Here is a 26,923-nt window from a genome sequence, read left to right as displayed (position 1 = left end):
GTCAAGTATTATTATCCTGTATACAGTTTAATATGATCTTCAGCTGAATCTCTGAAGGAATGGAGTTAATGAGGAGACATGAAGTACAGAGGATGGACAGGACAGACTGTGGTAATGGAGACTGCAGACAAGTTCTGCTGCTCATCAGCCTCACCTCCACCTCATCTCTGTACTTCATGTCTCTTCATGATCTCCATTCCTACAGAGATTCAGCTGAAGATCTTATTATCTGTATACTTAGGATAATAATCTCTGACAAGTGGAGCAGAGAGGAGGATGAGGCAGCTCTTTACCTCAGTATTCTGAAGTAACTTGTCCTGCTATGTGCTTAGGACACACTTTGTGAGTACTAATAGGACGGCGTCCATTTTATTTTCCCTGATGATTGCTCCCCAGACAAAACTAGCCATTATAACTAATGGAAGATATTTGGGAATATATTTATAATAAAGTAATATTTAGGTATTTTCATTTTTTTTATTCCGGGAGAACCCCTTTAATAAAGTACATTCCATTACAAAATATAAAACTGAAAATGACAGTTACACTTTAAAGGGGTTTTCCTAATATAACTTTGTATGACCTCCTTATAGAAAAGATCATTAAAAAAATCATGGGTGGTAATAGGTCTGTTGACACCCATTAAACTAACCCGTTCACTGGAAAACAGCTGTGATTAAGGCTTCATTCACAATGTCCTATTACAGATTCTTGTGGTCTCTCTCTCTCTATATATATCTACATACTGTATATATACACTGTATATATAGACATCAGCATATGCAGGACCCTATCAGCAGTATATATGGAACATGCCCATGACCTTACCTATGGAAAGCAGAATGCTGAGCATGTTTTGTAGCACAATTAATAATTTAGATGTGACAGCAAATTAGGAAGAAATGATTCCCATATTCCCTTGATCTCTTCTTCATCCTACTGTATTTGCATGCTCTACAGAGATAGGGCTCATGCACATAAACGTATGGGTTCTGCTTCCGTATTGCGGACAGCATATGTGGATCCGCAATAAAGGGACACCATTCCGTGTGCATCCTGCATCACGGATGGGGACCCATTCACTTGAATATGTCTCAAAACCGGAGATGCGGAGCGGTGCGGAACAGAAGCATGAAACGGAACCCTACGAAGTGCTTCTGTGGGGTTCCGTTCCATACTTCCGTTATGCAAAAAGATAGAACATGTCCTATCTTTTTGCGGAACAGACGAATGCAGACCCATTCAAGTATTCATCACGGCGACAGTACGGAGGTTGCCTGTGCATTGGGGACCGCAAATTGCACGGAACGGCCCACCTAAGGCTGTGTGAATGAGCCCATACTGATTGCTTTGATCAAATACTGGCTGGATCTTAACAAGTTTCCAAGTAGAGCTTCAACATGCAACAAGAAGAAATGGGAGTGAGACAAAACATTTTTTGAGCATTCAATTTAATGAAAACAACGAATAAACTGAAACAGGCTGTTTTTCAGCTGATCAAAAGTTTAGGACCACACCTCCCAAAAAAAACTAAACCCCCCCAAAACAGAACTCCAACTTCCAAACATGAACTCAGTAATGAGTAGCTCCGCCGTTATTGTTTATCACTTCAAAAATTCGTTTTGGCATGCTTGATGCAAGCGTTTCCATGAGGTGAGTGGGAACATTTCTCCAAGTGGTGACTTCCCTTGCCATCCATCCCCAAAGGTTCTCAATTGTATTTAGATTAGGGGAAGATGCAGGATGGGCCAAAGAGTGATGTTATTCTCCTGGAAGAAGTCCCTTGTCCTGCGGGCATTTTGTACTATAGCGTTGTCCTGTCCTCGTCTGTTACCAGACAGACGAGCGTCCTCAGTCATGAGGAATGCTCTCTGCAACATCTGGACATAGCCAGCGGCCGTTTGACGCCCCTGCACTTCCTAAAGCTCCATTGTTCCACTGAAGGAAAAAGCACCCCAGACCATTATGGCGCATCTCAAGTGGGATCTGGGGATCTGCCAGTAACGTTGGAAACCATCAGGACTATCAAGGTCAATTTTTTTCTCATCAGAGAATAAAACTTTCTTTCACCTTTGAATGTCCCATGTTTGGAGCAGTTCTGTGGCGTTCAAGGAGACGAGGTCTTTGAAGACGTTTTATGTTTTTGAAGCCCTTCAGTCTTAGATGCCGTCTGATGGTTATGAGGCTGCAGTCAGCACCAGTAAGGGCCTTCATTTGGGTCGAGGATCATCCAGTGTCTTGACGGACAGCCAACTGGATCCTCCAGCTCAGTGCTGATGAAATTTTTTGGGGTCTTCCGCTTTACTTTTTTGTTCCATAACCCTCAGGACATTTAAGAAATTCCAAATGACTGTCTTACTGCGTCCCACCTTAGCAGCGATGGTGCGCTGTGAGAGACCCTGCTTATGCAGTTCAACAACCCGACCACGTTCAAAAAGGAAGAGTTTTTTTGCCTTTGCCATCACAACGTGTGACTACCTGACAGAAAATGACAATGAATCCACATCTTTGCACAGATTTGGCCTTTTAAAGGCATGTGGTCCTAAAATTTGGATATGCTGAAAAACAGCCTGTTTCAGTTTAATCATTATTTTCAATTAATTGAATGCTCAATTTTTTTTTGTCTCACTCTCATTTCTTCTTGTTGCATGTTGAAGCTCTACTTGGAACCTTGTTAAGATCCAACAATATAAAACATGATTTTTTGCAATTTTTCAAGTGGCCTTAAACTTTTGATCAGGACTGTATAAATATCGCTATAGCGTTAATCCTGGTGACAGAATCTCTTTATGTTTTCATACAGTTCCATAGAACTTCCCTGCCAGACCTAGACCTAGGCTGAATTTGCTGATCTTTCTTTTATACTTATCAGATTATAGTTTATTTTATGTCTATGGGCCAGTCTGGTGAAGCTCTACATTAGTATTTTCACAGAAGCAATATATTCCAGTGAGCATTGTGCCCTGGAACTGGTATTAACTAGGTATTAACTGGTTTCATTGACTTCATGTCCTGTATAATAACGTGTAGGTTTTAAAGTTCAATAACGTTTTGTATCCTTTATTTCCAGATTGATTTTGTGGCACATGATGACATCCCATATTCATCAGCAGGTTCTGATGATGTCTACAAACACATAAAGGAGGCAGGTAATCTGCTTTATGATGCAGCCTGGGATCTGCAAGGTGTTCCGGTGGGGGAGGAGGGTAGCATCTACACACAGAGAGGTCCATTCAAGGGGAAGAAATAGGTCTTGTTCCAAAATCCCTTATCATAAAATGTATCCTACTGTAGAAGTATTGTGGGAACAAGGTTACAAACTGAATCACTAAGGGTCCGTTCACATGGCGGATTTTCATGCTGTGTTTTCCGCCGTGGTTGTTTGCTTTAAATACCGCGGACCTGCTCATGGCTTAACTCTATTGAATGAAGTGAAAAAAATGCTGCTTTATTTTAATGAGACATCTCTGTTGAGCATTTCTTAATTGTACAGTTAGACATCCAAAAGACTGAGGCGTGACTGTATCATCTGCTTCAACAGTGTGATTTTTCATGTGCAAAGTCCTGTGGCTATTAAAATATAGGTATGACTGGGTATAGTGGGAGAGGTGACCACTCAAGAAAATGAAAGGTGTAATCTCACTGGTTTCTGTAGGCAACTAAGCCAGTTTCCTTTTACACCAGTCTTGATAAAGCCCCAGTTGGTGGAGATTTATGAAAACCATCTAACAGTAAAACTGTCTTTGTTGCCCATAGCAACCAATCACATCATCTTTCCTGTTGTATTTTTTTAAATCTATGCAGTGATTGGTTGATAGTGGCAACTAGTTTTTTTCCTTTTAGACAGTTTTCCATAAGAAAATTCCTGTCTTTGTTGCCCATAGAAACCAATCACAGTGCTGCTTTTATTTATCAGGAGCAGGATATGAAATGTAAGCTGAGCTGTGATTGGTTGCTACTGGCACCAAAGACAGGATTTGTTTAGACAGTTTTCACAAATCTGCCGGATTAGGGTCCATTCAGACATCCGTAGTTCAGGGTCCATATATGTTCCGCAATTGTGCGGAACGGGCACGGACCCATTCATTTCAATGGGACTGCAAAAGGCATTTTTGTCACAGGGCCGGCCTGATCCGCAATTTGCAACTTGCAGATGTGTGAATGGACCCTTAATGTGTTTTTTTTTTTTCTTACAAATATAGCAGATTTAGTAAACTGTCTAAAAGAAAGCCCTGTCTTTGTTGCCCATAGCAACCAATCACAGCTTACAAATAAAAAAATATACAAGGACAGCTGTGATTGGTTGCTATGGGCAACATAGACAGTTTTTCCATTTAGACAGCTATAGTCATGATAGCTACCATAGATCTGCCAAAAACAAAGTTCACAACGTTGTAAAATGACCAGATTCACATTGACTTCTCGCGTTTTTTACAGCGTCTGAAGCAATATTTGTTCTGAGGGATTAATGGTAAAAACTGTGTGGGTTACAGATGATATCCATGAGATTGGTAGATAATCATGTTGTAACCACATTCAAATAAAATCCTATCATCCAGCGCACCTTTTCCTCTCTGTGACAGGCATGTTTGTACCAACACAGAGGACAGAAGGTATCTCAACGTCAGACATAATCACTAGAATCGTCCGTGATTATGATGTTTATGCCAGGCGCAATCTCCAGAGGGGATACACTGCAAAGGAGCTAAATGTTAGCTTTATAAACGTAAGTAAAAAGATGCCGACAACGCCGCTTCCTAGAGCGCCGACTTTCCCCCCCTTTGTTAAGCACAGTGTTTAAAACCGTGTCATTTGCTGCGCCTTCTCAATGCAGAGTGCGCAGTGTTATGTACAACATGGGAGCAAAATCATAAATTATTACTACACTTTGATGGATTATAGGGGGATTAGACATATAATCCCCTCCTAAACCTAAATGAATTCCACATGTAATACCAGGGTTCATTTCTTATTCCTGATAATAATGTTTAGCGTTAGAAATCCCAGTGAGAACGGTTTGTAATGATAACCCCGCATCACCTGACGAGACACATGGAGGGAATTTATCATGTGGCCGATTTCTGATGTCAGTTTTTGTTCAGCAGGTGTTGCCATAAATCCAGCCAAGCTTATCAAATGTTGTAAGTTGTTTGAGCAATTTGGTGCATCTTTTAACATACACATTTGTCTAGAGATGCTTTTTACTCCATCCCCCTAGGAGAGAAATATTCCTAATTAACATAGCTAAATGCACGACTTTTCTACATCCTTTTCAAAAGTGGTGAGGGTGGTGTAAAATCACAAAAAGTTGCAATATTTTGTGCAAAAAGTAACATAGGGGGTCATTTACGCCTATACTAGGCATATTTCTGGTGAAGACAGAGGCAAAACGGTTAGTTGTGCCGCAATCTGTAACTTTTTCCCGCTAACGCCAGGTCTAGAAACAGTGGGAGGGGAAGAGGACGGGCCAGCAGGCCTTTCTCAGGCCTCTTGCACACGAAGGTTGTGCATCCGTTCCATGCTTTGGGGACCGCAATTTGCGGTCCCCAATGCACGGGCAATGTCCGTGCAGTGGCCGAGACGGATCGAGACCCATTCAACTTAAACAAGTTCTATTATTTTTTTTTTGTGCTTCCGTGGGGTTCCGATCCGTGCTTGCTTTCCGCATCTCCGTGATTGCGGACCCATTCAAGTGAATGGGTACGCATCCGTGATGAGGAGTGCACACAGGCCAGTGCCTGTGTATTGCGGACCCGCCGTATGCGGCCAAGGGCACACAACGTTTGTGTGCAAGAGGCCTTATTCATCATTTTCTCTCATGAGGTAGAAGCCAATTTTCCACATTTTAGCGGAAAAAAACTTTCCCCAACTCCAATCAGGCAATCAGAATAACTCCCTGGATCAACGACCCCTCTCTAGTAGCTATAGCCTGTAATATCATTACACTCCAGAAATACATCCAGGCCCCTCCTGAACTCTTTTAGCGAACTCACCATCACCACCTCCTCGGGCAGAGAGTTCCATAGTTATTAGATCTCCAATCAGTCGTCAGTGAATAACCCTAATTTTGATCATCTTTAGGGGTACTGTAGTCCACCCATTCCAGTTATTACTTTAGTTGCCCTCCTTGGAAACCCTCTTCAGCTTTGCTATGTCTGCCTTGTTCACAGGAGCCCAGAACTGTACTCCATGTGTGGTCTGACTAGTGATTTGTAAAGGACTATGTTCTCATCACCGACATCCATGCCCCTTTTGATGCAACCTTTTGATGATTCCAAGTGAATTCTGGCAAAGGGAACAATAAATTCCCTCATGGTCCACAATCCACTGTCCACTATTTAATATACTTTATGTATATGCAGTGATATTTTCCAGAGCACTGCATAATAAATATGAAATACATTCCATATACATGGCAATCAGATAAAAAATATAGAAATACATTTATATCTTGAGAATTGTGTTCTAGGTTCATTTTTATTGTTAGGCTGAGTTCACACGGGCGAGATTTCCGCGCAGGTGCAATGCAGGAGGTGAACGCATTGCACCCGCACTGAATCTGGACCCATTTATTTCTATGGGGCTGTGCACATGAGCTGTGATTTTCACGCATCACTTATGCGTTGCGTGAAAATCGCAGCAAGCTCTATATTGTGCGTTTATCACGCAACGCAGGCCCCATAGAAGTGAATGGGGCTGAGTGAAAATCGCAAGCATCCGCAAGCAATTTTCATGCATGGTTGTATTATTTTCCCTTATAACATGGTTCCCGGTCTCTTCTTTACTTCTTTAATGATGAGCTGTCGGCTAAAGGACCTGTGATGACGTCAGATCACATGCTCCAATCACATGATCCATCACCGTGGTGATGGTCTGATGGACCATGTGATTGGAGCATGTGATCTGACGTCACCACAGGTCCTAGCCGGTAGTTCATCATTAAAGAAGTAAAGAAGAGACCGGGAACTACGCGATCAAGAGGAGAAGGTGAGTTAATTTTATTTATTTTTTTAACCCTCAATTGATCACTTACTAAGCATTCTGTATTCAGAATGCTATTATTTTCCCTTATAACCATGTTATAAGGGAAAATAATAACATCTACACAACACCGATCCCAGACCTGAACTTCTGTGAAGAAGTTCGGGTCTGGGTACCACAGTCGTTTTTTTTATCACACGAGTGCAAAACACATTGCACCCACGCGATAAAAACTGAACATCGGAACGCAATCGCAGTCAAAACTGACTGCAATTGCGTACCTAATTGCGCGGGTTTGCCGCAATACACCGGGACGCATCCGGACCTAATCTGGACACGCCCGTGTGAACCCAGCCTTATAGCCTTTCTTTACCCAATCATATATTTGCTTCCCATCCTAAAATGTTAGGTCCTATTCTCATTAGAGACACGGCTTCCATATATGATTGAGACATGAAAATCATGCTGGATTTGTTTTCAGGACTCCAGTGAATCCTAACTGATGCCTTTGACTTATACGTCCAGTATTCTGCATAGCAATAACAGAGGTGCTGACTTCTATATTCTTGCCGTCAAAAACACCAGAACTTGTGATGGAAAACTGAAAAAATGTGGTAGGGACAGAGCCTCGTAAGATGGTTTTGGTGGCCGGAAATATTCTGGCGTTACGGATACATGAACTCACAAAAAAATAAAAAATTAGTGAAGACTGGTAAAGAAATGTGAAAACTTTGCTAAACCTCTGTTATAGTGACGGTCCAAGGAAATGTTAATGATAAAATGGATCCACTAGAGTAATTTACATTTCAGGACCCTTTCTGCCATTAGTCAGTACATAGCACCTGGCCTACTCTCCCACCCCCTCCACTAACTTTGCACAAAATATTGTTAAAGAGGTTATGCCACGATTGATGTAAAAAATGAAAATCAGATATCATAAAGTAGATGACAATCTCTTTCTGACAAAGATAAAACCAGCCCTGTACCTCACATTGCTCCAGAGATCTCCCTATCCATTACTCCAATTCCTCTACTTTTAGTTCGATTTTGAGTTTGGGGGGAACGTCCTTTGTCAGGGGGCATGCCGTTTGTGCTGCAGCTCTCTCACTGTAAGGCCTCATGCACATGACCGTTGTTCTGGTCCTCATCCGAGCCACAGTTTTTGAGGCTCAGGTGCGGACCCATTCACTTAAATGGGGCCGCAAAAGATGCGGACAGTACTCCGTGTGCTGTCCGCATCTGTTGCTTGCGTTCCGTCGCCCTGCAATAAAAATATAACATGTCCTATTCTTGTCTGTTTTGCAGACAATAATAGGCATTTCTACAATGGGCCGCCTGTTCCGTTCCGCAAATTGCGGAAGGCTCATGGGCGGCTTCCGTGTTTTGCGGATCCGCAATTTGTGGACCGCAAAAAAACTGAACGGTCGTGTGCATGAGGCCTAAGGCCTCTTTCACACAACTGTATGGCTTTTTCAGTATTTTGCAGTCCGTTTTTCACAGATTTTTTGTTTCCATTTCTGTTCAGTTTGTCTGTTCCGTTTTTCCGTATGGCATTGTGGTGTCTCACAGGGTGAAGTAATTGAGGGTATATACGTGTCTCCCAGGTTCTTAGCATATGCTGAAGAAAGTTGTTTAGGAAAGGGTTAAGAAAAACCTAAGCCTGGGTCCTGATGAGCTGCACCTGGGGAGTTGCTAGAAAAACTGGGCTGTCAACACACTTGGTCAGAACTCCCTGGGAGTGAGAGAAGCCACATCTCACTGAGGGACCCTAAAGGTCCAGAGCCTGCAAACTGCAAGTATCACAGGTTGCTGTACAGACAGCGTGCTTATTTTGCGTGGACTGAGGTTAGCTCATCCATGTCCTAGAGAAGGACCTATTGTTTAGTTAGAGCCTGGATAAGGCTAGGTGTTCCGTTTATGTTTTTGTGCTTTAAATGCAACCTGTGAAATAAAGCTGGCAGGACGCCAGTGGAAATGCACTTCTGTCTCCTGAGGTCTCCTTCAGCGACATAATCTGACTAATCCCCCTACCTTTTCGCCGCTGGAAGGGCGAGCTAAATAACTGACTGTCACAGGCATATACAGTATACAGTAATTAGATATAAAAATTTGGGCTGGGCAAAAAATTTTCAATAGATGGTTCCGCAAAAACGGAACAGATACGGAAGACATACGGATGCATTTCCGTATGTGTTCCATTTTTTTGGGCGGACCCATTGACTTGAATGAAGCCACGGAACATGATTTGCGGGCAATAATGGGACCTTTTCTATCTCTCAACGGAACTGAAAAATGGAAATATGGAAACGGAATGCATACGGAGTACATTCAGGTTTTTCTGCGGCGCCATTGAAATGAATGGTTCCGTATATGGACCATATACAGAACGCAAAAAACGGCCCGTAAATGGGGAAAAAAAACAGTTGTGTGAAAGAGGCCTAAAGAGAATATTTCACAAGCTCGAGCATTATTTTTTTAACAAACTAAATTACAAAAGAAAATAGTTTTTTCATGCTGAATTAAATTAATATTTAATGGTGAAACAACCCTTTTAAAACAGACAGATCTCTGCTTCCTTTCAGGTAATTCTATCTGCCTTTTAGTCTCACTAACAAGGATGAGTCCATTCCCCAATTACCCACAGGGCAGCAGATGCATATAAATTAGTATATGTTCAGATCAGCTGCTAGTTAACAAATATGTGCTAAAATCTGTCGTGAGCTTCAGATTTCTGCATGGATTTGCAATGTGCACTGCAACTGATCTGTACACTGATTATCCCCATTCAATGGGCTAATCTGTGTGTGGCTACTTGCTTTGGGTTCCACTTTTTTCAAATCTGTGCATGAAAATACTGCGCCATGTCAACTACAGCACTAATTCCTACTGAAAATAGTAGGAGGCAGAACAAACGTAGTTCTCAGGCGAATTTTGGCACCTATTTGTCGTAGAAAATCATCCATCTGAATATGTCCTCACATTAATTTAACTAGTGTTCCAGTTACGGTATATGCCTGCTGGCACTTTCTATGTCTGCTGTAGAATACCTCAAGAATATTTTGAACTGTTTTTTTGGTTTGTCATCAGGAGAAAAAATACAGATTTCAAAACCAAGTTGATAAAATGAAAGAAAAAGTGAAAAATGTGGAAGAAAAATCCAAAGAATTTGTCTACAAGGTGGAAGAAAAGAGTCATGACTTAATCCAGAAGTGGGAGGAGAAGTCAAGGGAGTTTATTGGAAATTTTCTAGAGCTGTTTGGTCCTGATGGTGCCTGGGTACGTTCACAATTTGCCTTTTATAGATAGTCTTAACCCCTTAAGGACCGAGGACGTACCGGTACGCCCTATTTCCCGAGTCCTTAAGGACCGAGGACGTACCGGTACGTCCTGACTTAAAACCGTAACTCCGGCGCCGCGGGGGTTAATCGGAACGGGATTTCGGCTGAAATCATTCAGCCGGCATCCCGTAACAACGCAGGGGGGGGGGTCATTTGACCCCCCCGTATCGGCGATCGCAGAAAACCGCATGTCAATTCAGACCTGCGGTTTTCTGCGTTTCCGGTCCATTCGGGTGTCCTGTGACCCGATGAACCGGAAAAAGACTGCGATCGGTGGCGTAATTATACACCACCAATCGCAGTCCGAGGATTTGAGGAGGCGGTGCTGGCCCTGGTGCTGAACACTGCTGTCCAGGGTGCTGATTGGTGCAGGGGAGAGAGGCGCGAGATTCAAACTTCCTGCGCTCCTCTCTCCCCTCCTCTTCCTGTTCTGCACGAGCACCCGGCAGCATCGTCCAGCACCAGCTCCTGTGTCCCCCTAATCGGCATCCATCACCCTCCTGCACCCATCGCCACCCAGGTAGGTTAGGGTCAGTGAGGGAGAGGCACCGTTAGGCAGGGAAAGAAGGGAAAAGTAAGTTAGGAAAAAAAAAAAAAAAAAAAAAAAACTTATCCAAACTTCCATCTATCCATCTAACCCTAACCCAGACCCCCCCCTGACACTTACTGGTTTCCCGGCCCACCAAATAAGTCCACCGGAGACCCCTGCCGATGAACTTAGCTGGTGTCCCCCAGTGGACTTTGAGCCTGAGATTCCGGATTTCGCTGGCAATCCTGGAATCCAGATTCCCACAGTGGGGTTTACTGAAATAGACTATTAGTTTTTTTTTCAGTAACCCACTGGTGAATTTGATGGTGGAGCAGACGAATCTGTACGCCCAACAGTTCGTCGCTCAAAACCCAGGCTCAGTTTTGGCTAGACCCGGTGGCTGGACGCCGGTCAGTGCAGCCGAAATGAGGACATTTTGGGGCCTCGTGCTGCATATGGGTCTAGTCCAAAAACCCAGTGTCAGACAATACTGGAGTGGGGACGTCTTGTACCAGACCCCACTGTACAGTATGGTCATGACACGTCACCGGTTTGAGGCCATCCGGAAATGTCTGCATTATTCCGATAATGCAGCATGTCCACCCCGAGGTGATCCTGCCTATGACCGGCTGTATAAGATACGGCCGGTCATCGATCACTTTGGGGCCACATTTCAGCAGGCCTACGTACCTGGAAGGGAGGTCGCGGTTGATGAGTCGCTCATTGCGTTCAAGGGGAGACTCAGTTTCCGCCAATATATTCCCACAAAGCGGGCGAGGTATGGCGTGAAGCTATACAAAATTTGTGAGTACCTCAGGGTACACTTACAAATTTCGTGTGTACGAGGGGCGAGATTCCCGTATTCAACCCCCAGAATGTCCCCCCACTCTGGGTGTTAGCGGGAAACTCGTGTGGGACCTTATGTACCCACTGCTGGATAGTGGTTACCACTTGTACGTGGATAACTTTTATACCAGCATTCCCTTGTTCAGGTCCCTTGCCGCCAGATCCACGTTCGCTTGTGGGACCGTGCGGAAAAATCAGCGCGGCCTCCCTGCCTACCCCCTCCAGGTACCTATCCCCAGGGGTGAGACCCGTGCACTTACCAGTGGAAACCTGTTGCTGGTCAGGTATAAGGACAAGAGGGATGTCCTTATGCTGTCCACAATCCACGGTAACGGCACCACCCCAGTCCCTGTGCGAGGTACCGCGGCAACGGTCCTCAAGCCCGATTGTATCGTCGACTACAATCGGTATATGGGAGGAGTTGATCTCTCTGATCAAGTCCTCACGCCATATAACGCCATGCGCAAAACCCGGGCATGGTACAAAAAAGTTGCGGTCTACTTGGTGCAGGTTGCCATGTACAACTCTTTTGTACTATCCCGAAGCGCTGGCAGCACAGGGACATTCCTCCAATTCTATGAGGCAGTCCTCAAGGACCTGATCTTTTCGGACCGGGAAAGAGCAGGCCGGAGTACCTCGGGAACTGGAGGCGCCCGGATCGTCCCTGGCCAACACTTTCCAGGTGTGGTCCCCAATACTGGAAAGAAGGGACGAACCCAAAAAAAGTGCAGAGTGTGTCACAAGAGGGGGATACGGAAGGACACCACAACTCAGTGTGACACGTGCCCCGATCATCCGGGCCTCTGCATTATCAATTGCTTCAGGGAGTATCACACTTCCATGGAGTACTAAATTTTTATAATCCCCAACAGTTCACTAGAGAACATAAAACACTATGGCTCTCAGACTTTGGAGACACGAAAACTATTTTTCTTTCCCCAAAAAATATTAGTTTTAGTGCAGGCATCCTCAAACTGCGGCCCTCCAGATGTTGTAAAACTATAACTCCCAGCATGCCCAGACAACCTACAGCCATCATCAGGGCATAGTGGGAATTGTAGTTTTACAACATCTGGAGGGCCGCAGATTTAGGATGCCTGCTTAGTGTGTCCAAAGTCTGAGAGCCATACATATTGGGCATCGTCGCGTGCGTAAAAGTCGTCGCTATAAAAATAACTTTTGACCAAACGCCTCGGATGAACGGTGTTAAAAATATAAAATAAAAACTGTGCCAAAACACCTATTTTTGGGCAAAATTTCAATTTAAATCCATTTTGCCAGTAATAAAGCAAGGGTTAACAGCCAAACAAAACTCAATATTTATGGCCCTGATTCTGTAGTTTGCAGAAACACCCCATATGTGGTCGTAAATGGCTATATAGCCGCACGGCAGGGCATAGAACGAAGGGAACGCCATACGGTTTCTGGAAGGCAGATTTTGATGGACAGTTTTTTTTTTGACACCATGTCCCATTAGAAGCCCCCCCTGATGTAGCCTAGACTAGAAACTCCAAAAAAGTGACCCCATCTAAGAAACTACACCCCTCAAGGTATTCAAAAGTTACTTTACAAACTATGTTAACCCTTTAGGTGTTCCACAAAACTAAATAGCGAATGTAGAAACAATTTTAGAATTTAATTTTTTTGTTACATTGCCTCAAAAAAGAGTAATATAGAGCAACCAAAAATCATATTTACCCCTAAAATAGTCCCAAAACAACAACCACCTTATCCCGTAGTTTCCTAGATGGGGTCACTTTTATGGAGTTTCTACTCTAGGGGTGCATCAGGGGGCTTGAAAGGGTACATGGTGTAAATAAACCAGTCCAGCAAAATCTGCCTTCCAAAAACCATATGGCGTTCCCCTTCTTCTATGTCCTGCCGTTTAGCCAAATAGTAGTTTACCACCACATATGGGGTGTTTCTGCAAACTACAGAATCAGGGCAACCCATTTTGAGTGTTGTTTGGCAGTTAACCCTTCTTTTACTCCTGGAAAAAATTGATTATATTGGAAAATTTTCCAAAAAATTGAAATTTCAAAATTGTTTCTCCATCTGCCATTAACTCTTGTGGAACACCTAAAGGGTTAACAAAGTTTGTAAACCCAGTTTTGAATACCTTGAGGGGTGTACTTTCTTAGATGGAGTCACTTTTCTGAAATTTCTATTCTAGGGGTGCAACAGGGGGCTTCAAATGGGACATGGTATAAACAAAACCAGTCCTGCAAAATCTGCCTTCCAAAACCCATATGGTGTTCCCCTCCTTCTATGTGCTACCGTTCGGCCAAACAGTAGTTTACGACCACATATGGGGTGTTTCTGCAAACTACAGAATCAGGGCAACCCATTTTGAGTGGTGTTTGGCAGTTAACCCTTGTTTTACTCCTGGAAAAAATTGATTATATTGGAAAATTTTCCAAAAAATAGAAATTTCAAAATTGTTTCTCCATCTGCCATTAACTCTTGTGGAAGACCTAAAGGGTTAATAAAGTTTGAAAAAACAGTTTTGAATACCTTGAGGGGTGTAGTTTCTAGAATGGGGTCATTTTTGGGAGGTTTCTATTATCTAATCCTCACAATATGACTTCAAACCTGAACTGGTCCATAAAAAGTGGGATTTTGAAGATTTCTCAAAAATTTCAAAATTTGCTTCTAAACTTCTAAGCCTTGTAACATCCCCAAAAAATAAAATATCATTCCCAAAATGCTACAAACATGAAGTAGACATATGGGGAATGTAAAGTCATCACAATTTTTGGGGGTATTACTATGTATTACAGAAGTAGAGAAACTGAAACTTTGAAATTTGCTAATTTTTCTAAATTTTTGGTAAAAAATGTATTTTTTTATGCAAAAAAAATAACTTTTTTGACCCAATTTTAGCAGTGTCATGAAGTACAATATGTGACGAAAAAACAATCTCAGAACGGCCTGGGTAAGTCAAAGCGTTTTAAAGTTATGAGCACTTAAAGTGACACTGGTCAGATTTGCAAAAAATGGCCTGGTCCTTAAGGTGAAAATGAGCCCGGTCCTTAAGGGGTTGATCCATCTCTTTTAACATTATGCTATCTCAGTATATACAGTATATACTGTGTGTGTGTGTGTGTGTATATATATATATATATATATATATATATATATATATATATACACACACATATTTACATAGCGTAAACTTAGACTAGACAGTCTAAAGATATGCAAAATATATCACAATTGTTCAAGGTGAAAGATAAATTTGACACATGTTGGTAGACGGATCCCTAAATAAATAGTCGTTTTGCTGTTATCCTTTTAAACAAATACAATGTACTGGTATCTATAGAGATGAATCTGTAAATACTAGTACATTGCATGGAAATTATGTTTTTAGACATAGAAAATTCTCCCAATGTGTACAGTTAACCCTGTGGCTTAAATAAGACCTGACGTGATCTCTTGACAGGTCTATGGATCCTGGTCATTGTCAGGATACATTCGAAAACCCTAAGATGACAGCAGGTAGCCGAAGAACTGCACCTCGTGTACACACTTCTCTAATTTTGCAAACAATTTATTATCCCTTAGGATCTGTAACACCTGTCTCACATGATTCTGATTTGTTTCCATGTCAGGAGAATAAATAAGAATGTCATCCATATACACGATCACAAACCTCCCCACCAGGTGATGAAAGATGTCATTCACAAAATGTTGGAAGACCGCCGGGGCATTGGTCAACCCGAAAGGCATGACCAGGTTCTCAAAGTGCCCCTCAGGAGTATTAAAAACCGTCTTCCATTCATTCCCTTCCTTGATCCTAACCAGATTATATGCCCCCTCTTAAGTCCAACTTGAAGGACACCTTGGCATTAGTGATGCTCGAGCACCAAAGTATTCGGTGTTCGGGTGTTTGGCCCGAACACATTGCTATATTTGTGTGCTCGACCGAGCACCCGAGTATAATGGAAGTCAATGGGAGACAACCAGGCACCCCCTGCTCTGAAGAGGGGAGTGTGCCTGGTCCATTGGAAAACATCAGAAAGTGACAAACACCACCAAAATGGATCAGGAACAGCATGGGGACGATGTCTGGATGCATGTTGGACTCCCAGGTCGCTGCTGGGAACCATGTTGTCCGAGTTGTAAGCCACTTTTGCAGACTGACAAAAGTACGCACAAACCCTCCCCCCCCCCCCAAAAAAAATCTATTTTACAGGAAAAATTGTTAGGAAACATTCTTTCCTGTATATTCAATTGTATATAAAGTGCAAGTGCTGCAAATAATTGCAAGCAAGAGGCACTCCGAAACAGCCTGTATATCACATAAAGGAGGGCCTCATTCACATTGTGGTTCAATGTTCATTCAATTGTTCAGGCAGTGGGACTCCTACACTCATAAAGCCTATGCACTAAGTGAAAGGGCTGTCAAAAATTACAAGGAACTGGCACTACAATACACCCTTTTTTTTTACACATAAAGGAGTGCATCATAAACACCCTTGAAAAATTATGATTGATGGCCTGCTAGTGACCCATAAAAACATTCGGAGCAGAGGCATGCTGATCTGACTATCCAAAACTTCAGGGGCGAGGGCCTGCTGCTGAGCTGACCCTCTGAAACATTAGGGGTGAGGGCGTGCTGGTGAGCTGACGCTCTAAAACATTATATGCGAGTGCATGCTGTTCAAATGACACTCTAAAAGATTATATTCAAGTGCATGCTGTTCAGCTGACGCTCTAAAACATTATATACTAGTGCATGCTGTTCAGCACACCTTCACTAGTAGCTCTGGCAAATTGGGGTAGGTTTTGATAAACCGCTGAACCACTAAGTTTAAGACGTGGGCTAGGCATGGGATGTGTGTCAGGTTGCCAAGTTCCAAAGCCGTCACCAAGTTACGGCCATTGTCAGACACAACCATGCCTGGTTGAGTGGCGAGAGCCACAGCTCGGTCTAGTCCCATATACCCTGCCACAGCTCTGCGGCGGTGTGCTGTTTGTCCCCTAAGCAGATCAGCTTCAGCACGGCCTGTTGACGCTTACCCACAGCAGTGCTACACTGCTTCCAGCTAGCGACTGATGGCTGACTGCTGCTGGAGGTGGAAGTGGAGGAGGACGCGGCGGAGGAGGACGCGGCGGAGGAGGAGAAGTGAGGGTTGGAGCCAGTAACATAGCGGCTGGCGGAGACACTGATTGATGAAGGGCCTGCAATCCTGGGCATAGGTAGCACCTGTGCCATCTCAGGGTACGACTCACTCCCAGCCTCCACAACATTCACCCAGTGTGCGGTCAGGGAAATGTAGTGTCCCTGGCCACCAGCACTTGTCCATGTGTCCGTAGTGAAGTGGACCTTCCCAGTAAGTGCGTTTGTCAGGGCACGGGGGATGTTCTGGGACACATGCTGGTGTAAGAGGAGCATGGCACACCGTGAAAAATAGTGGCGGCTGGGGACTGCGTACCGAGGGACGGCCGCCGACATCAGGCTGTGGACGGCCTCAGTATCCACAAGCCTAAATGGCAACATTTCAAGAGCCAGTAATTTCGAAAGTTGCGCATTTAGTGCTATGGCCTGTGGGTGGGTATTTGCACTTGCGTTCAAATGACTGTGTTATGGACATTTGGACGCTGTGCTGGGACAGGGAAGTGGATGTTGTTGCTGATGGCTCATGGGGCCTGCACCTTCAACAGGGGATTGGCCAGCACTGCGTAACACAGGGGAAGAGGCGGCAGTGATGTGACCCGCAGACCCAGATTGTGGACCCAGGCGTTCGGCCCACTTATTAGGGTGCTTGGATGCCATGTGGCAGATCATGCTGGTGGTGATGAGGTTGCTAGTGTTCACACCCCGACTCATTTTTGGATGGTACAGGTTGCAAACTTTCACTCTTTTGTCGTCTTCACTTTCCTCAAAAAATCGCCATACTTTAGAATGCCTACCCCTTGGCAAGGTAGATTTACGCATGGGGGTGCTCGGTGTAACGGTTGCAGGCCTGTTTGGTGTGGGCCGACTTCTCCATTTTGCAACCCCACTGCCTCTTCCAGCCTGTTGCGGTGCTGCGGATCCCTCCCCCTCTATACTGCTGTCCTCGCTCGGCTTTTTACCTTCCCATGTTGGGTCAGAGACCTCATCATCCACCACCTCCTCTTCCACTTCCTCACTGTGCTCATCCTCCTGACTTGACCTAACCACAACTTCAGTGATTGACAACTGTGTCTCATCATCATCCACCTCATGAACGAATGATTGCCGTTCACCACCGTCATCTTCTTGAGACTGTGAAGGCTCAAGAGCTTGGGAATCAGGGCACAATATCTCAGGTCCCTCTTCAAGCGTGCTGGGCGCAAGGGCCAAATGTAATAGTGGTGCTGGAAAGAGCTCCTCGTAATATCCGAGTGTGAGATCACTCGTTTGGCAAGCCTCTCCATGGTGGAAGGAAGGATGATCAGAGTGAGGATTCTGTTGACCAGACTCTTGGCTACAAAGACTGGACTTGATGGAAGAGAGGGTGGTGCTTAACCGACTGGAAGCATTATCTTCAGCAATCCAACCGACCAACTGTTCGCACTGGTCTGACTTGGACAGTGTTGTCCTGCACTGCCCAGCTAAGTTGGACATGAAGCTGGGTACGGTGGATATTTTTTTTTTTTTTTTTTTGCAGTAGGCATAATTTCATTGCACTTCCCCATCCCTTAGTGCTCGCCTTCTTCATATTAATGGTTTTGTCACTAGATGTGGTGCAGATTGTTTCACAGTCTGCTTGTCACTGTCATATTGGTGTTTGACCGTGACGCTGTTGCCGTGCAGACTTGTTGCTTGTGGCAACGTGTGGTTTGCACGTACACTTTCTCTTTAAGTTGTGTCTCCCTGCTGCGTGGCGTGCGTGGGGTTAATATGCTGACTTGGTTAGGGTGTGGTCTCTTCTAGCTATTTAAAAGGTAATAGGTGAAATGAGGGGGCACACACACCAGGGAAACAATTGATGGATGAATAATTAATATTTATTACTCTAAAAACACTCCCCTAAAAAGATATATATAAAACATACATAAAGGGTATTGATAACAACCTATAATTCATGTACATCTAAATCCACTGGTATAAATGATAATGTCCACTGTTCAACTGCAGTGCTTTGGATACTGTTATGGGTACAATAAAATAAAGTTCATCCAAATGATTACCCAGTTCGCACGGTGCTAAGAAGATGTATAATAGCACAAAATGGTACGGAGTATCCAGAAGATGGCACCAACGGGTGTATTCAATTCAAATGCAATGGAACAATACTGCTGATTGAATGGCAATGTCCAGTATAACATATATGAATGTATGCATAGATCCACAGATTACTCAGTGTCCAGCCGCTTGCAGTCTCCCAGTCTCACCCGGTCTCACCCCTCCTTGTTGCACGGCTGTAGCGCTGATTTTCCAGGTAGCCGAACACGGCCGTCTGTGGCGTCCCACGTGACCTAATGCTCTGGGGTTCCGGGCGGACGCTTAGATGACGTCACTGCTATGCGGCGGTAATTTCAAATCTGATAGCGGATCTCATGTGCTGGCAACTTGATATTCTGTTTCTTTATTCTTTATTCTTTTGCTTTCCTTGAATCCACGCTCACTCCACAATGCCAGACGCGTTTCGGGGTCTTACGCCCCTTCCTCAGTGGCGTAAGACCCCGAAACGCGTCTGGCATTGTGGAGTGAGCGTGGATTCAAGGAAAGCAAAAGAATAAAGAATAAAGAAACAGAATATCAAGTTGCCAGCACATGAGATCCGCTATCAGATTTGAAATTACCGCCGCATAGCAGTGACGTCATCTAAGCGTCCGCCCGGAACCCCAGAGCATTAGGTCACGTGGGACGCCACAGACGGCCGTGTTCGGCTACCTGGAAAATCAGCGCTACAGCCGTGCAACAAGGAGGGGTGAGACCGGGTGAGACTGGGAGACTGCAAGCGGCTGGACACTGTGAGTAATCTGTGGATCTATGCATACATTCATATATGTTATACTGGACATTGCCATTCAATCAGCAGTATTGTTCCATTGCATTTGAATTGAATACACCCGTTGGTGCCATCTTCTGGTTACTCCGTACCATTTTGTGCTATTATACATCTTCTTAGCACCGTGCGAACTGGGTAATCATTTGGATGAACTTTATTTTATTGTACCCATAACAGTATCCAGAGCACTGCAGTTGAACAGTGGACATTATCATTTATACCAGTGGATTTAGATGTACATGAATTATAGGTTGTTATCAATACCCTTTATGTATGTTTTATATATATCTTTTTAGGGGAGTGTTTTTAGAGTAATAAATATTAATTATTCATCCATCAATTGTTTCCCTGGTGTGTGTGCCCCCTCATTTCACCTATTACCTTTTGAATCTTTTGGGGTCCTGAGGGTAGGACCAGAGGGTGAGCACCTACCCATACGTAATAGGGGTGAGCCGCTGTATTCAATTTACGATTTCTTCTAGCTATTTAGCCTTTGCTTGTAGCTTGGAGGTTAGTTGTGCTCTAGCCTTGCTTTGGGCTATGCTCATTGGGCTGTGGCTATTCCATCTGCCCAGTCATTGATGGCCACCTTGTTGGACATTGAGGTCTCTTAGCAATGTCATTCCTTTGTCTCCCTTGTATCCTATATGTACCCAACCTCACTTGTATGTTTGGTGTCGGTTTATGTTCAGGATTTTTTGTACGTCTTGTTTATTACGTGTCTGGGATGTTGTTAGTGTTTGTCTCTGCATGAGTGTAAGATGTTTCCCTGTGTGTGTTGTCCCTACGGAAGGGGGTTGGTTTCCCGGAGGGGTGAATCATTTTCCTAGGATGTGCAGTTGCTGTAGTCCTGGTTCATGTGTGTCAGTACGGACTGCATCCGGGAGGTGTTTGAATGGCAGCGCGTCTGTTTGGGTTCCAGGTTACTTCAGTTGTGTTCTTCTATGGCGTCTTCTAGCAGCTGCAGCAGGTAAGTGACCAGATTTACTGTTGTTGTTGGTTCATTGTTTCTGGCCACTGGTTACTTACCTGTCATTTCCTTGGTGTTGTTGTCCTTTGTCTCTTGGCCTGTCGGAGACTCTGGTTCATCCGTGCTGTGGATGAACCAGTTGGTCTCTTGTCCCTTTCTCCTTATCTCAGGGTAATTCAGGTATTTCAGTGTTCTGAGGTTCCGGCGTATGAGCCCTCATACCATCTGGGTCAGCTCATACAGATGGGAGACTAGGGCCAGATTTAGGGATGCTTTAGGAGGTGACCTGCTCCCTTTTCCCAGCATCCAGGCTTAGTTGCTACCTTATATCAATGGCATTGTACGGTGAGGGGGTTTTCCCCACTCCCCACCGTGACACCGCTAAAGACACAGTTTTCGGATGCAGGACAGTATATGTCACAGAAACCCACAGAATATGGACACTATATTAGGCCCAGATTATTGGAATTTGCAATATAGACACTGTTTTCTGATATAGTACAGTATTGGTTACAGAACACCACATATTATGGACACTATATTATGCCAGGAATATTGGAATTTGCAATACAGACACTGTTTTCTGATGTAACACAGTATTGGTTACAGAACACCACAGATTATGGACACTCGGTCCTCGGTCAACTCAGGATTCTCATGAAAGGCCAAAGCATCCTTCAGCCTCTCAGATTATCCCTGACAAAACTGGCTACGGAGAGCTGGATCGTTCCTAAATTCAGAACAATAGATCTCCGCCGAACGCTCTTCCTGATGCAGGCCACGTAATTTAGTCTCGGCCAGGGAGGTTCGGTCCGGGTCATCATAGTTGAGACCTAAAGCTCAGAAAAATGCCTCTACTGATCGGAGAGACTGTGATCCGATCAGCAGAGAAAAAGCTCAAGACTGGGCGTCCCCTTTAAGCAACAAAATAATCACACCCACTCTCGTCCCCAGATGAGTGTGGACATAGCTTAAAGTACCATTTGCACGCCTCCCTGAACGAAATAAAATTATCACCCCCACCGAGAATCTATCCGGGAGAGCAACTTTAGGTTCAGGACAGGTCAGGTAACCACAACTAGGATCAGCCAACAGTGGTCTCTGCATCTGTGAGACGGTCGTGCGGAGGTCATCCACCTCAAGAGACAGCCCCTGTCAGTGCAGCGATAGCACCCATGGCTGAACTGATACAGACAACAAAATGACGGTTATTGTCATGATCAGTGTTGGGTGAAAACTCCTCACTGAACACAGGAGGGAAGAGAACAGTAACTGGGACTGGAAACTAGGGAAGGAACAGGTCACCTCATAAACAATCCTAATCCGGGCCCTAACTAACTATCAATATGAATAGACCTTGAAGGTAGGAATATTCATAAGCTGTATACCTATCCCTATAAGGCCCTGGAATGAGGTTAAGACCAGAGAAACCCATTCCTCCCCAGATGGACGAATGGAAGTCTCTGTCTAAGGCCCAGATACAACAGGGAATATAACAAACACGATACAATAAGAAAAGACAAGACTTAGCTGAAAGTAGAAAACTGGCAACTCCAGAAACACCACAGAGTACCGACCAGCTAGTTAGAATAGAGGAAGAAAATCTATAAACCACATGTTCAAGAGTGAGAAGCGGCTACTTATGGGAAAGGTAAATTACCAACAAGCAACACCTGAATCAAGGGGTGTGGCATTCACCAAAACACAGACACAATAAGATCCACAGGGAACCTGTCTATTTAACCCACGAGTTGCCAGTCTCTCCGATCTCCTGGTACCTGCCACAGGAACGTCCGTGACACCATGGACCCTACTGGGAAACTTCCTTGTGGCCACCATTGGATACATAAAAACCTGATGCTGCCAGAGTTAATTGCTGAGAGTGTCAGGTCCTTATAGACCCGTCCAGTGGCTGGAAAGGTCTGGAAGATGAGTCGCAGGTACCCTTCTTTCTCAGTTCAACTGTGTTGCTGTCCTTAGGATGATGATACCATTCACTAACAGCAAGGCACAGCTTCCAGTGTCTCCCTGTCCCATTCTTCACCCTTGTAAGGAACAGGTTATTAGGCATGAAGCCTATGACATAGTGTATCAGCAACATTATCACAACCCCCTGCGCTGGGACACAGACTCTCAGGTCACAGTCCACAAAACGCTTGTAGCCTGCACCCAGGGCCTGCGCCACCCATAAGCAAAGTAGGCCACCGCGTAGAGCGCACTCTTGCTGGGGGCGCCACTCTGGCAGTGACGTAGTAGTTGCTGCAGCAACGCCCCACCCCCAGCGCGGTGAGCAGTAGGAAGTGGCCGGTTACCATCCCTCGGGTCCAGGATCAATGGAGGAGAAGATTGGGGGGCACAAGGAGCGGCCATGGTGCTGGTAAAAGAGTTGTAAGTTGCCGGATAGGGGCTGTATGGGGACGTGCTGTCCTGGGGGAGGGAGAGCGGGGAATAAATGAGGGGAGAACAGCATGCAAAAGCGATGATGGGATTAGTGCTGGCAGGATGTGTGAGAGGCTGGGACTGAGCTGGGCTATGGGATGGAGAGGTGACATACAGGTGACAGATGTCTATACATAGCACGGGGGCCTATAGATCAGACTGAGGATGTGTATACATAGTATGGGAGCCTATAGATCACAGCTGAGGATGTGAGGACAAAAAAGGGGCGAGTCAATGGGCGGAGTCAAGTGGGCGGCCAAATTAGCCTTTGCCTAGGGTGGGAAAAATCTTTGCACCAGTCCTGTCTGCACCACAGATGCAGCATTAAATGGGGTTCAGGTGAGTATTAGTATTTTTTTCTTTCATAGTCTGAGCCACACTGGGGGAACATACTACTGGAGCAATTGTTATTACTGGGGGCATTATAGGGCCAATATTATTACTACTGGTGTAACTATAGGGACAATATTATAACTGCTGAGTTCACTATATGGATCATTATTACTGGGGGCACTATAGGGGGCATTATTGTTACTGGGGAAGTATAGGGGGCATTTTTTTTTACTGGGGGCAGTAATTCTAATGATGGTACTACAGTGGGCTTTACCACTACTGGTGGCCCCGTAGGGGGGACTTTATTACTACTGGGGGCATTCTGGGAGAGCAAATTATTATTGAAGCTATATTATATACTATGGTACTGCACGATGCACTCCCTACCCACCTTCACTGTTGTCAGTGCCTTGAAAACACAATATACAATGTAATTTATTTTTATTTTTTTGGAGAGCAGCGGCAGCGGTACCGCTGCTGTACCGCAGCGTCAGTTGTTGAGAGGTAGAAGCGCCTGTGTAACTAAGTAGAATACAGAGTGTCTCACTTATTATTGAAGCTACTATATGAGGCATTATTAGTACTAGGGGCATTATAAGGGTGGACTGTTAATGTTGAGGGCACTGTGCCTAGCACAATTATTTTTGTAAGGTACTATTACACTACTTTCATGTAAACTATCTGTATGGCATTGATTTCTCAGCAGTATAGCATTTGTGCCTAGCACAATTATTTTTGTAAGGTACTATTACACTACTTTCATGGAAACTATCTGTATGGCATTGATCTTTCAGCAGTATAGCATTTGGAGGTTTGGGGGAGCATAGGGGGAACATCAGGATGGGGAGCATCGGGGTGCAGCAGGATGACACTGCTTGAGCATCAGGATGGGGAGTTTGTGTTGAGATGGTGAAGAGTGTGATAGGAAATTGAAGAACCTAAGAAGTCTGTGTGTCAAACTGTGGATAGATGAGACTTGGTTGGGAGAAGTTGTCATGGTGGTCAAATGGAGAAGATAAGGAAGGAAGGAAACATCACTGTCAGTTATAGGTGTAGTGCTGTATTCTTCTGTATGTTTAGTAGTGCTGAAAAACCAGGCAACATTCTGAAGGTAGGGCTGGCTCCATAGTGTGTCCAACATCTCACCTCTATAGTCCCCTCCTCCATATCTTAATTAGGGATAACTACTAAGAGTTGGAGGGGAGGACAGAACGTGGCAGCTGGAGCTGGCCTCCACAGACAGGCAGTCCTGTTGACACAAGGAGAGAGTCCCATCTAAGAGAGGTTATCCCGTCATGGTGGATGGGTGCAATTCATTTACATAGTGAATATAGCATTAGTAAAATGTATAATCCACATTAAAAAAAATATAATTGCCCTATAAGATGCACCTGCCCATAAGACGCACCTAGGTTTTAGAAGAGTAAAATAATTAAAAAACATTTTTTAGATGACCAATTTAAATTAGATGACTAATGTTAGTCAGGCCTCAGCATCAGACCCCCAATGTTAATAAGACCCCCAATCAGACCTCAGATCAGACTCCCAATGTTAATAAGACCCCAATTAGGTCTCAGATTAGGCCCCCAATGTTCATAAGGCTCCTATTCAGACCTCAGACCTCAGATCAGTCCCCCAATTAAACCATTAATCATGTACCCAGTTGTTATAAGACCCCCAATCAGACCTCAGATCAGACCTTGATGTAAATAAGCCCCAATGTGAAGCAAACCTCAGCTGAGACGTCCTTGTAAATAAGCCCCTGTTTGAAGCAGACCTCAGATCAGACGTCCTTGTAAATAAGCCCCCATTTGAAGCAGACCTCAGATCAGACTCGTTTGTAGATAGGTCCCCATGTGAAGCAGACCTGAGATCAGAAAAAAAAAAAAAATCTAACTTACCTTTCCTGCTCTGGACGCTGCTTCCTGGTCTACAGGCCGCACACTGTGCTGTGATGTCCTCACGCTGTGCGCAGTCACAGCACAGGCAGTATCAGCGGAAGACCAGGAAGCAGTGAGTACAGAGACCGGGAAGCGTTGCATTCACAGCTTCCAGGTCCTCCTATAGTAACAAGCGCTTCCATAATAGAAGAGCTAATTGGTATTTGCCCCATAAGACAAACTGACATTTTCCCCCTATTTTTAGGGGCAAAAAAGTGCATCTTACAGGGCAAAAAAAGAGTTGCTTTTGTATTTTCAGCCACAGAGAAGCGTTCCTGCACATTTATTTCATTTTATAGTATGTGCTAACAATTTTTTGATTTTGCTTTACGTATAGATAGGTATATACTCAGGGCAAGCATTATTTAGAACAGTCATGCTCAACCTGCGGCCTTCCAGCTGTTACAAAACTACAACTCCCAGCATGCCCGAACAGCCTACAGCTATCAGCCTACAGCAGGGCATTGTGGGAGTTGTAGTTTTACAACAGCTGGAGGGCCACAGGTTGAGCATGCCTGATTTAGAAAACTCATTTTTATATGCCTTATTGGGAATCTTGAGTTCCTGTAAGGGCTCTATAAGTCCAAGTGGAAAGCAGCTCCAAAGTGTCTCCCACACTGGAGGACCCAGCACACCCACACATTATATAGATGCTTCATTTCATCTATGGTGGTGCTGCAGGAAAACTGAACACAGGTTACAGTTTGAGAACACCTTTCCTGCTTATCATTAGGGAACCCCTCTAACAATACATGGATAATCTTAAAGTGTATCCATTATGGTTAGGCATTGCCAAGATCATTTGGGTTTTATATTTTGTCAAGATTCACAATGAATCAAAGGAACACTGACACAGTAGTTCTGTTGTAATTAAGCAACCTGCAAAGATTTACATTTTAATGAACATAAGAATTAGTTTATATCCTTTGTAGTAGAAAAGTTATTTCTGCTGTATTTTCTGATAATAAGACCCCATTACATATACTGTAATAGGAATAAATTATTTTCAAAAAATCACATGGTTTACATAATTAACTGAACTGACAATGTTCATTTTCTTCCAGAAGCAGATGTTTCAGGAGAGGAGTGGGAGGATGCTTCAAGCACTATCTCCAAGACAGAGTCCTTCAAGCAGTCCAACCCGAGAACGTTCTCCATCTCGTTCTCCTTCGCCTATAGTGCCATGGATGCTAAATAAGCCCTCGCCACCATTATCACCCAAAGGTGCAACCTCTGCTTCAATCAGCAGTATGAGTGAAGGAGATGAAGATGAAAAGTAACCAGTACATGAAATGTTTTCAACTATAATCAGAGAGGCCTTTTCCCACCGAAGGGGCTACACCCCTTATTGCATAGGTGGCCTCTGAAGGGTTAGAACAGATTTGCTGTTGAGTAAAGTTTAATCTGAGGATTAATATTGAGAGCAGGGTTTGTTTTTCCGGCTCCCTAGTTAAAAATTCTGAGAATAATTTTAGAGCTGCGTCCTGAGACACCACTGTAAGTATGTGTAGACAAATTAGTATGGAAGGCTTAGTGTGCAGTAAATTAATAGATTTTTT

At 44.2% G+C, this 26,923-nt stretch overlaps 1 protein-coding gene across 1 annotated transcript in view; it reads left to right on the top strand.

Moving 5' to 3' along the window:
- PCYT1B (phosphate cytidylyltransferase 1B, choline) overlaps nt 1–26,644 on the top strand; it is a 153,758-nt gene extending 127,114 nt beyond the window's left edge. The window contains exons 5-8 of the mRNA XM_044287475.1: nt 3,071–3,149; nt 4,584–4,726; nt 10,069–10,257; nt 26,429–26,644. Of these exons, the coding sequence (XP_044143410.1) occupies nt 3,071–3,149; nt 4,584–4,726; nt 10,069–10,257; nt 26,429–26,644 (627 nt within the window). The remainder of the gene's footprint in view (nt 1–3,070; nt 3,150–4,583; nt 4,727–10,068; nt 10,258–26,428) is intronic.
- Nucleotides 26,645–26,923: the final 279 nt, after the last annotated feature.

The sequence above is a fragment of the Bufo gargarizans genome, chromosome 3, assembly GCF_014858855.1.
Source record: "Bufo gargarizans isolate SCDJY-AF-19 chromosome 3, ASM1485885v1, whole genome shotgun sequence".
NCBI lineage: Eukaryota > Metazoa > Chordata > Amphibia > Anura > Bufonidae > Bufo > Bufo gargarizans.
Note: the sequence above shows the minus strand (reverse complement) of the source record. Positions and strands in the feature narration are given on the sequence as shown.